Below are 12,594 nucleotides of genomic sequence, written 5' to 3' on the forward strand. Positions count from 1 at the left end.
ATTCCATTCCAAGCTTCTGGAAAGAGAAAACAGTGCGTTGCCTTCAATTCTTCTCCACCCATCTGAACTCTGACAGAGGAGCCCTGCATTCCTCCAGGGCGATACAGGGCAGGCTCCTGCCGGCTCAACAGAAATTGTGCTAGCCAGAAAGAGCTGGCAGCTTAAAACCAAGGACGGTATGAAGATTTCTACCAGGGAAAGCAATAAAACAGAAGTTTTGGTCCATTTTTTTTTTTTCCAAAGAGCCAGTTTGCTAGCAATCCTCTGAGTCATCGTGAGGCGGGATCCCTTCTCTTCAAGCCTAAGCAGCTGCTTTGCAGCCCCAGCCAGGTCTACCCACCCAGAGTCTAGGATGTAGCTGGCCTGTCTGGGCCCTGCTCACTGCAGAGTAGAGCATTCCTACTGACATTTTGCTAAAACTGCCTTCTCTTCAGTCACCAATGCTCCTAATAGTCTAGTCCATGAACACTTCCTGGCACTTTGCTTCCCAGTCCTCAGTATGAAATTGACACAGCCCCCTCCCTCTCTGCCTGGGCTTCTAGCACATATGCTTTTCCTTTGCAGTTTCCCTCCCTCTAGAGGTCTCCTGAGTCAGTCTCATCCATTCCTGCAGCTGCAGCCATGCTAGGAGTCTGTCTTAAAAGGCCACTCACCTGGGCACCAGCTGCTAGCAGCAGCTGCACACACCTTGCCTGGCCCTGCAGACTGGCTGCGTGCAAGGGTGTGATGGAATCTACTGTGACCTGGTTAACACAGGCACCACTCTCAATCAACCGCTGCAGCTGTAGGATCTCACCTCGCTGGGCGGCTTCATGTACAGGGGTGCGTTCCACCCAGAAACCTGGAAAGGAAGTGTACAAAATCACGTCTTCTGTAAATAGAGTACTTTTTCTTCTTCTCTTCCAATTGGGATGTCTTTTATTTATTTTTCTTGCCCAATTGCTCTGGTTTGAACCTCTAGTACAATGTTGCACAAAGTCATGAAAGGAGACATCCTTGTACTGTTCCTGATCTTAGAGGGAAAACTTTCAAGCTTTCATGGTTAAGGTTGAGTGTTACTAATTGCAAAAGCTTAAAGAAAAGTCAGATATGATAAGGATTAGCAAGTACAAGATATTTTTACAGATTTTGAATGGTACTCTGAATTCTAACCTGGTCACATTAAAACTATACATGTTCACTATTTGGATTATTTTCTTCTTGGCAGCATAAATCATCAAAAAGTAAAGCAAGTTATTGGAGAAGATGGGTACTTAAGAATTAGCAGTGTGTACTCACAACAGACTACCTAAATCTGTGTGTGTGCTGATGCTTGCTTCACTCGGTTTCACTGTGAGGACTTGGAATAGAATGAAAAAGGAACTCAAAAGTGTTTTCCTGTGTCCTGGTGCCAGTGTCCAAATCTCAGATGGAACTTAAATGACTTGCTTAGTAACCTTTTTTGGGGGGTTGTTTTTTGTTTTGATTTGATTTTAAATATTCATGATGGTAGTGAGTTACTTTTCCATCTTTCATGGGACAGATTGAATTATTAAAATTAGCTCATATGGAAAAAAAAAGTTGAGTATCATAGTTTGAATATGATTTGGCTCCCCAACTCATGAAGTTATCTAGAAATCCCAAATTCACAAGTTCATGGTACTAAAGGAGGTAGAAACTCAACTAATCGATTAATATGTTTGGGCAACAAACCTAATGGGAGATCTCTGGGTCTTTGGGGGCTGGCCCATGGAAGGTAGCTCTCATCAGAAGACTGGTTGTAAAAGCCAAGTTGGGCCTAGCTCATGGGATAGGCACGGGATCCTTCCTCCATACATACTCCACAACTGTCCTTCTTCAGCCCTACAAGACCGCCTAACCAATGGAATCTGTCCAGTCTTGGACTTGTGAAGTCTCAAAGCTGAGAGTCAAAATAAATCTCCTTCCTGCAAAAGTAGCTTGTCTTAGGTATTTAGGCATAGTAATAAAAAGCTAAGACAATGATGTCAGCTGTGGGTTTTTCATAGATGCTTTCCATTATGTTAAGAAGTTTCAGGGGCCAGCGCTGTGGCGCAGTGGGTTAATGCCCTGGCCTGAAGCTCTGGCATCCCATATGGGCGTTGGTTCAAGACCCAGCTGCCTCACTTCCGATCCAGCTCTCTGCTATAGCCTGGGAAAGCAGTAGAGGATGGCCCAAGTCCTTGGCCTTTGCACCCATGTGGGAGACCCAGAGGAAGCCCCTGGCTCCTGGCTCCTGGCTTCGGATCGGCGCAGCTCCGGCCGTTGCAGCCAATTAGGGAGTGAACCTTCAGATGGAAGACCTCTCTCTCTCTCTCTCTTTCTCTCTCTGCCTCTCCTCTCTCTGTGTAACTCTTTCAAATAAATAAATAAATAATCTTAAAAAAAAAAAAAAGACGAAGTTCCTTTCTGGGACCTACACCATGGCGTAGTAGGCTAAGCCTTTACCTGCGGTGCCAGCATCCCACATGGGTGCCAGTTCAAGTCCCAGTTGCTCCTCTTCCCATCCAGCTCTCAGCTTAAGGCCGGGGAAAGCAGTGGAGGATGGCCCAAGTGTTTGGGCCCCTGCATCAGTGTAGGAAACCTGGAAGAAACTCCTGGCTCCTGGCTTCAGATAAGTCCAGTCCCAGCTTTGCAGTCATTTGGGGAGTGAACCAGTGGATGGAAGACCTCTCTTTCTCTCTCTCTGCCTGCCTGTCTGTCTGTAACTCTGCCTCTCAAATAAATAAATAAATCTTAAAAAAAAAAAAAAACTCACCTAGTTATTTTTTAAAAGTTCCTTTCTATTTCCAGTTTGTTGAGTGTTTTTAATATGAAGAGCATTGGAATTTGTCAAATGCTTCTTCTGCAACTTCTGAGGTGACTATGTGTGATTTTCCCCCTAACTCTATCTATGTATCATATTATATTAATTGGGTTCCAGGCATTAGGTCAACCTCACAATCTTGAGATAAATCCACTTGGTCATAGTGTACAGCCCTTTATATTGCTAGATTTGGGTTGCCAGTGTTTTGTTCAGGATTTCTGCATCTACATTCATATGTGTAGTTTTCTTGTAACATATTTGTCTGGTTTGGTAACAAGGTAATACTGATAATCAAGGTCACCTCACAGAATGAGTTGGGAAAATGAAAAGGTAGGGGGAAGGGCAACATACATTTATGAAGAGTGAGCATGGGAAACGGGATAAGTTAGTAAACTGAGTGGCCAGATCCGACCACAGGCTGTTTCCAGACCTTGTGTCTCCCTCTCCCCAGTCACTGCACCACATCCGTTAGAGGACTGAAGCTTTGAAATCTGAGACCCTAGCTCTTCTGTCAAGATCCCTCTGGGATTAGAGATTTGCCCCTAAATCCCAGCTGCTGCCACCACATAATTGGTCTCCTATCCCTGCCCCCTTCTCATTCCCCTCTCCCTAATGCAGCTAACTCACAAGTCTGTCACTTGGAGCCTGCTCACAATCTACCAAAGGCTCCTTTCTCCAGAACAAAATCTAGTTCTGTGGCCACTCCCAATTCACCCCATGACACACACATTTGTCTCCAACTCCATACGGCTCAAAGTGTCTGATGGTTTCAGGCCTCCTTCCCTGCCTGGAATGCCTTCCTCAGCACCCCATCTCAATCCCATCCCACCTCCCTTACAGCTAAGTGAGCCAATTCCTCATCCATTAAGACTGAGTGGAATGTCTGCTCCTTCAGGAAGCCTTCCAAGCATGCAGCCCACCAACCCATGCCCTTCTTCATGCCATCTTTGCACCAACAGGCTGGCTTGCATTCTTCTCTTCCTAGCTTTTTCCTGAGGGTGGTCCATGGGTGGCTAAGTGATAGTACCGCAGCAGACTGATCTCTAGCACACAGATATTCAAATGAATAAATACTCCACAGAAGCATCTTTTACTTCTCAGACTGAAATTCCTATCCCTATAGTTGGGTCTGTCCTTGGCCCCACTGAACAATAACCACTTTCCAATCCCTTTACAAATCTGCCCTTGTCCCAGCCAGTGACTTAAAACCTAACACAGGTTATGTTCGCTCACTTGGTCATGACAGGGGCTAGTGCATCAACTAAAAGGGTTTGTGTTGCAACAAAAGCAGGGCTGCATCCCATAGAAAACAGGGTGTTTGGTGGTTTGTGATCCAGTCCTGATAGTTGGACTTCAGCTCATCCCTGCCTCTTCCCTGTGCTTCGGTTAAGGGTCACTGTGATACTTAGGTGGTTCCTGGTGCTTATCTGCTTCTTACAAGTCCAGGCTAATGAATGACTAAGCAAAAACCTTTGCCTTGAAAGCCAGAGAATTTAATGAATGTCATTTATATATCTACTGCTGGACAACTGCAGAAGTGACTCAGGTCACTTCAATAAGGAATGGCATGTGCTAGATAACATCCTTCCTACCCTTCTGCCCAAGATATGACCGTATTGATTTAGCACATAAGCCAAGCATGGACCTTTCTGGCTCCGTGCTCCTACACCTCCCTCTTACCCTTTAGCTGAGGCCCTGACACCCTCACATCTGACAATTAGGCTCTGCAATAGGACCTAGCCTATCCTTTGAGATTGAGAAGTCTTAATTGAGTAATTCAAGGGTCTCAGTATCAGCCTGCTCTTAGGCAATGATGTATATAGTGGCCAATTTCAGGGACCATACAGCTCATCTCATGAATTCAAATCCTATCTCTGTCACTGTAGGCTGTCACAGTGGCAACTAACCCTCTCAAAGCTTCTGTTTCTTCAGTTACAGTATGTAGATATTTATGTGCATACCACCGGGTGCCTGTGAAGCCTAAATGAAATAATGCCTGGGCACTGTTCTGTATTGTTACCCATAAATATTCAATACGTGACAAATGCTATGACCACCACAGAACCATTATCATCATTACTTGTTCTATTAGTCCTATTTGGGCTCATGTGCTTGTCCTACGGTCTGTTCCATTACAAGTTCCAGTCCCAGTTACTCAAACCTTATCTAAGTCCTTAGTGACTGACTGGGTACCTGCCAATTTACCTGCTCAGTTCTTGAGTCCTCTGAGACTAGAGCCCTGCCTTCTTCATAAGTCATTCCGTGGAGTCAGAGCCAGCTCCAGAGAGTCAATTACTAAAGAGCCAGGAATTCTGCCGGCTGGACACTGCCAGCAGCATGAAATCAGCCACAGGGTGAGTATTTATACCAGGGAACACAACAAATGAGTTATGTCTTTGTTTCTCTCCCCCCACTGAGACGTTATTTACTCATATATAACTATATAAATAATCCTATTTAATCATCCTAGGAGTCAGAATCCTACTTTTCTTTTTAAGATTTTATTTATTTATTTGAGAGGTAGAGTTACAGACAGGGAGAAAGGTCTTCCATCCATTGGTTCACTCCCCACATAGCCGCAATAGCCAGGCTGAAACCAGGAGTCAGGAGCTTCTTCCAGATCTCCCACACTGGTGCAGCGGCCCAAGCACTTGGGCCATCTTCTACCACTTTCCCAGGCTATGGCAGAGAGTTGGATTGGAAGAGGAGCATCTGGGACTAGAAGTGGTACCCATATGGGATGCCAGCACCACAGGCAGAACTTAGCCCACTATGCCACAGCACTGGCCTGTTTCTCAGGTTTTTCAGTTAAGATGCAGAAAGAGCTGCAACCACCAATCCTCCTGAACTGATCCAGACCCTATGGTAAGGGCAACACCTACACCAGGGAATAAGAGTGAAAAAAGTGTCCAAAGGTTACCTTTCCCTTCATTTCACACTAAGATCTCCATCCTGAAGGAGCTCAAGCCTCATCACACTAAAATGTGATGTATATGGTAGCATATTTCTGAACTGCACCTGCATAAACTTGTGCCCACCCCTGCATGTGAAGACAAGAACATCCGCTCTTCCATATTCATTCCCCTCTAAAATAAAAGATACCTGCTGCCCCTTGCTCAGGGAGTCAGCACTTTCAAAATCATTCCTATGGTCCCCTATTTGCTGCAAATAAATTATTTTGTGTGATAACAACTGCTAGTGGAGGTTTTAATGTTTATACACCAAGAAGTGAGCCTCTTCTGGTATAGTGACAGTTCTGTTAGATTTTTAAAACTATGTATAATATTATATTTATTAAATATTACTTTGGAAAAACTAACAAGAAATCTTGTGTAATCTCTCATTTAATTCATTTTAGAAAACATGAAATAGAGCAGAAGACATACCTAAGATGACAAAAAAAAACTGTCATTGCTGATTTTCAAACCAGCCATCTTCCTACTGTACCAAGATCACACTTGCATGTTTGTGCTGTGTGTTCCATATTTAGAAAATGGCCCATTTGACATGAGGCACATTTTCTACCCCAATGCAAAACCAAACACCACTTAGGGACATTCAGCATCACTGAGATTCTTGGATTTGGTTGTTCACAAGCAGGTTGGTTGTGACCCAAACACGAACTAGCTTTGCCTTTGCAGCAGCCAAATACCAAATTCTCAAATGCATTTCACTGGTTTCTTTCTTTCTTTCTTTCTTTCTTTCTTTCTTTCTTTCTTTCTTTCTTTCTTTCTTTCTTTCTTTCTTTCTTTCTTTCTTTCTTTCTTTCTTTCTTTCTTTCTTTCTTTCTTTCTTTCTTTCTTTCTTTCTTTCTTTCTTTCTTTCTTTCTTTCTTTCTTTCTTTCTTTCTTTCTTTCTTTCTTTCTTTCTTTCTTTCTTTCTTTCTTTCTTTCTCTCTTTCTTTCTCTCTCTCTCTCTCTCTCTTTTGACAGGCAGAGTTAAGTTAGATAGTGAGAAAGAGAGACAGAGAGAAAGGTCTATCTTCCATTGGCTCACGCTTCAAATGGCCGCCACGGCCAGAGCCACGCCAATCCAAAGCCAGGAGCCAGGTGCTTCTTCCTGGTCTCCCATGGGGGTGCAGGGGCCCAAGCACCTGGGCCATCCTCCACTGCCCTCCCGGGCCACAGCAGAGAGCTGGACTGGAAGAGGAGCAACCAGGACTAGAATCCGGCACCCATATAGAATGGCGGCACTGCAGGCGGAGGATTAACTAAGCGAGCCACGGTGCCAGCCCCCACTGGTTTCTAATACACAGAAAGGAAGCACAGGTAGCTTTGGTTTTCTATCTGAATAGTCTTTCTCTGTTATCATTCCTTGTGGGTTTTGAGAGGTTCTGGGTCTGGCAGCATGGGCAGATAGGGTTCATATAGGGTTCATAGACATCTGACTCCTCACCCTTAGCAGGCCACCATTTCTGGAAATGCACAGGTATTTACAGATGTCCATTACAGCCTCCCCATAATTCTGCCAAGTACCACCTCACACAGCCAAACCCCCAGTAAAAAGTTCCTTTGATATTTGACTCATTGTGGCTACCTTTAAATGAGATCCAAAACTACCCAACCATGCAGAATTCTGCTTTATTTTCTAGCAGGATGAATCTGTCTGTGTTTGTACTTAAAAATATACTAAATCAACTGCAGCTATGATAGGACAGGTGAACTTGCCTAATCTACTTTTTGAGCATCTATTAGCTTCAGCAGGTATGTGAAACCAGTTTAAATTGTAGGTTTGAGGCAGCATTGTGGCATAGCAGACAAAGCCACTGCTTGCAATGCCGGCATCCCATATGGGCACTGGTTCGAGTCCTAGCCACTCTACTTTTTTTTTTTTTTTGACAGGCAGAGCGGACAATGAGAGAGAGAGAGACCGATGGCAGGAGCCAGGTGCTTCTCCTGGTCTCCCATGGGGTGCAGGGCCCAAGGACTTGGGCCATCCTCCACTGCACTCCCGGGCCATAGCAGAGAGCTGGCCTGGAAGAGGGGCAACTGGGACAGAATCCGGCGCCCCGACCGGGACTAGAACCCGGTGTGCCAGCGCCGATAGGCAGAGGATTAGCCTAGTGAGCCGCGGCGCTGGCCCACTCTACTTTCAATCAAGCTCCCTGCTAATGTGCCTGGGAAAGGAGCAGAAGATGGTCCAAATTCTTGGCACCTGCATCCATGTGGGAGACTCAGAGAAAGCTCTTGGCTCCTGGCTTTGGCCTAGTCCAGCCCTGGCTATTGTACCCATTTGAAGAGTGAACTAGTGAATGGAAAATCAATCTCTCTCTCTCTCTGTAAATCTGCCTTTCAAATAAATAAAATAAATCTTTTTAAAAAAATTGTAGGTTTGGTAAAATACTAAGAAGCCAATAGGCAAAGCAATTTAAAAGCGTTTTCTCACCTTTACCTACTAGCAAACCCAATCACTTGAGCCTAGACTGTCCACGGATGTCAACCATGAAAAGGAGAGCCAAATAACTAAAACTTTCATCACTTCTATAAATTCTGCTATTTAGAATAGCTGCTACTGGGGCCAGCACTGTGGCAAAGCGGGTCGGGCTGTGGCCTGCAGTGTGGCATCCCATATGGGCACCGGTTCAAGTCCCAGATGCTCCATTTCCAATCCAGTTCCCTGCTAATGCACCTGGAAAATCAGCAGAAGATGGCCCAAGTCCTTGGGCCCCTATACCCATCTGGGAGACCTAGAAGCCCAGAAGAAGCTCCAGGCTTCTGGTTTCAGCCTGGCAAAGCCCTGGTCATTGTGGCCATTTGGAGAATGAACCAGTGGATAGAACATCTCTCACTTTCTCTGTAACTCCTTCAAATAAATAAATCTTTAAAACAAAAAAAGCATTATTTATAATAGCTAAAACATGGAAGCAACTCAAGAGCGCAATGATGGATGAATGTATAAATAAAATGTAGGGTACACATACCATGGAATTATTCAGCCATAAAAGGGAAGGAAATTCTGACACATGGAGTAAGATCGATGAAACTTCAGGACATTATACTAAGTGAAATAAGCCACTCTCAAAAAGAAAATTACTATATGATTGCATACAAGGTCCATAGAGTAGTCAAATTCATAGCAACAAAAAGTAGAATGGTGGCTTCTAGGGGCTGGAGGAGGGAGCAAGAGGGAATTTAATGAGTGCAGAGTGTCAGTTTTACAAGATGAAAAGAAGTATGGTGATGGTTGGTGATTATAGTTCCACAACATTATGAATGTGTTTAACACCACTCAACTGTACACTTAAAAATGTTTAAGATGGTAAATTTTATATTATGTGTATTTGACAACTAAAAAATGGAAAACAAATAGCTGTTGGTGATTTGTGCATCTTAAAGGAACCTACTTTTCAGTCTGGCCTTGCTCACTTTTTTGCTTTAATGCACTGTTTCAGACTGCATTTTGATGAGATTTAAATACTTAGAAAAAGTAGAAGTGGGAGAAAACATTTTCTTCCTCCTTCCTTTCTGTCAGATTTTACCATATCACATTAATTAAACTCTTGGCTGACATCAGCACTGATCTCAGCTTTAAATTTCACCAATACAAATGGGAAAGTAAATCTGTTAAAAACCAAAATATGTAAGATATTTTACCAAGGTACAGTCTCTCCCAGGAGGCAAGGAAGCTGCAGTTAGCCTGGGCCCTGCAGGGGCCTTGAGTACAACATTATCTCATTCACAAGGAGCGGGAACTAGATGCCAGCAGCCTTCATCAGCCCAGTTTCTCAAAGCAACTTAACCAGGTTCTCAGGAGTGCCAAATTCAGGGCCAGCATTGTGGCACAGCAGGTTAAGCCACCATCTGTCATGCCATCATCCCATATCTGAGCAGTGATTTCAGTCACAGCTGCTCTGCTTCTGATCCAGCTTCCTGCTAACATGCCTGGGAAGCCAGCAGAAGATGGCCCAAGTGCTTGGGCCCCTGCACCTATGTGGGAGATCCAGATGAAGTTCCAGGTTCTTGGCTCCAGCCTAGCCCAGCCCTGGCCACAGCCTTTGTGGGGTAATTTGGGGAGTGAACCAGCAAATATAAGATCTCTCTCCCTACCTCTCCCTATTTCTGTGTCATTCTGCCTTTCAAATAAATAAAAAATAAATCTTAAAAAGAAAAGTCAAAACTCAATGAACATACAAGTCATGGTAAGAAAAAAACACTATTTTTATCTTACCTGTTCATTTAGAAAGATGCTGCCCTTTTACACACCTAATTCATTATAAAAATGAGTATAGAGAGGGCTACCCGAAACCCACTCCTACAACTTGGAATTAATCACCCTCTAGGACTGCCGTTACGGAGCAGTGGTCTAAGCCACTGCCTACAACATCTGCATCCCATACAGGTGCACCAGTTGGAGTCCTGGCTGCTCTACTTTCTGATCCAGCTCCCTGCTAATGTACCTAGGAAAGCAATAAAGATGCCCAAGTGGCTGGGCCCCTGCACCCACATGGGAGACATGGATGGAGTTACAGGCTCCCGGCTTCATCTTGGTCCAGCCCCAGCTGTTACAGCCATTTGGGGAGTGAACCAGTAGATGAAAAAAAAAAAATCTGTGTCTTTCCCTCTCTTTGTGTAACTCTGGCTTTCAAATAAATAAGTAAATCTCAAAAAAAAAAAAATCAGCCTCTGAAAATAGGGCTTACTAAGGATAAACAGAAATGATAAGCCCTCCAGAGAAGTAACTCATCTGAAAAAACAAACTGAAAACACCTGGCTAGAAAGCTTTGGGAAGCAAACCCAAGAACAATAAAGGTGTCTACAGTGTCTCCATAGGAAAGCAATGTAACTGCAGCACAACAATCTTCAGTGGAGCAAGGAACTATTTATTTAACATACTTCTGCTTACTATAAGCTTGCACACAGAAGGACTCAACAAAGGATGACTGAAAACAATCAAGAATCTGAAATTTCTCACTGTGCTGTTACAATTTGATTTTATGAATTCAAATCTGCACCAGAAAGGTACCTCTTTTTGTACTGGAGTGCTTGGCTGTGCTCTATTCTCCTCCCTACTTCCAAAGACCTACTGCAGGTAGGTTCACATTTTTATAAGACTTTCTCTAATTCTGTTGTCCTCAACTTTGGTCACATGTTGGAACTCCTGGGACATATTTAAAATGTGTGGTGCCCAGACTGTACCGCAGAACAATTAGAATTCTGGGGACAAAACCCAGGAGTCAGCATTTTTTAGAGACACTCAGGTTATTCCAATTTGCAGCCAGGATTCAGTGAGTTCTCTAGCATAGAAGGGTATCATTCTACATTTTCAATTCCTATAATATCCCAGAACCAAATTCCTAGAGCACTATTCCTTTCCTCCCCTCCTAAAGGACTTTTGGTTTCTAGCCCAAGATATCCGCAATACTCTCATCCACTGGCCTTGATCCCCAGCTGAATAATCTCCCAAGTCCTCCCCATTCTCCAAGGCGGCAGGGTTATGCCAAAAATTTAAAATAGATTTGTACCAACGGCAAAAGGAAGACCTTTCTCTCTGTCTCTCTCTCTCACTATCCACTCTGCCTGTCAAAAACAAACAAACAAACAAACAAACAAACAAAAAAAAAAAAAAACCATAGCCCTAAAATAGATTTGTACCTCTACAGATGGCAACTGCTACTGACCACAGTGACTGCTTCAGAATTCCATCAGGTGTTAGGGAAATCTTAAATGGATTTGTTTTTATCATTTTTAAAAAATTTATTTGAAAGGCACAGAGACAGAGAGATCTCCCATCTTCTGGTTCACTTCCCAAATGCTTGCAACAGCCAGGCCAAAGCCAGGAGTCAGGTACTTAAATGAGTCTCCCAAATGGATGGCAGAAACTCAATCACTTGAGCCATCATCACTGCCTCCCAGAGTGGCATTCAGGAAGCAGGAATGGAGAGTGAAACTGGGACTCAAAAGCAGGCACTCTTATATGGGATGCAGATGTCCCAAGCAACGTTTCATCTTAACCGTTGTGCCAAATGTGCTTTTCATTTCTTTCAGACATTCTTATTAGCAGTATGACATAGTGTCCAAGGATTTCTCCATAATAAAGGAATTTTCTAAAATTTCCAGAGGACAGCTTTCTCTAACTCAGAAACAGAAACCCAACCCAAGAAGGTTTTGATGATGTTTGACTCCCAACCAGGGCAGTGATTATCTAAATCTCTCAAAGAAGTTTCAACACTATTATATATATATATATATTTTTTTTTTGACAGGCAGATTGGACAGTGAGATAGAGAAAGACAGAGAGAAAGGTCTTCCTTTGCCATTGGTTCACCCTCCAATGGCTGCCACGGCCAGCGCGCTGCGGCCGGCGCACCGCGCTGATCCGATGGCAGGAGCCAGGAGCCAGGTGTTTATCCTGGTCTCCCATGGGGTGCAGGGCCCACGCACTTGGGCCATCTTCCACTGCACTCCCGGGCCACAGCAGAGAGCTGGCCTGGAAGAGGGGCAACCGGGACAGAATCCGGCGCCCCGACCGGGACTAGAACCCGGTGTGCCGGCGCCGATAGGCGGAGGATTAGCCTAGTGAGCCGTGGCGCCGGCCAACACTATTATATTTTTAAAAACTCTCCAGACTCATCAGAAAAATAAACTTGCATATATGTTCCTGGGACTCTCAAATCACTAAGCAGGAAGTACAAACCTAAGGCAAATACATTTCTCACAATGGATGTGGTAGAATGTGGTGATCACAAATATGTATAAAAGTGCTCCCAGGTCCCCTTAAAAACCCACAGCAGACTTCGCAAAATCATCCCAGGACTCCAGGGAGCCCTACAAATCCATCAGAGTACATATTAG

General features: G+C 44.1%; 1 protein-coding gene across 5 annotated transcripts in view; it reads right to left on the minus strand.

Moving 5' to 3' along the window:
- ASB13 (ankyrin repeat and SOCS box containing 13) overlaps positions 1 to 12,594 on the minus strand; it is a 50,549-nt gene that overhangs the window by 10,933 nt on the left and 27,022 nt on the right. For 3 of the 5 annotated variants that reach the window (XM_089312412.1, XM_002721688.6, XM_089312409.1), the window contains exon 2: positions 654 to 841. Coding sequence is in view for 3 of the 5 variants with exons in the window: in XM_002721688.6 (XP_002721734.1) it covers positions 654 to 841 (188 nt within the window). In the remaining 2 variants the exon portion in view is untranslated. Of the gene's footprint in view, positions 1 to 653; positions 842 to 12,528; positions 12,568 to 12,594 lie in introns of all 5 variants that reach the window. The other 2 variants (XM_089312411.1, XM_089312410.1) reach the window with 2 other exon arrangements.

Source organism: Oryctolagus cuniculus, chromosome 13 (assembly GCF_051225735.1).
Source record: "Oryctolagus cuniculus isolate XC-2025 breed Fujian yellow rabbit chromosome 13, ASM5122573v1, whole genome shotgun sequence".
NCBI lineage: Eukaryota > Metazoa > Chordata > Mammalia > Lagomorpha > Leporidae > Oryctolagus > Oryctolagus cuniculus.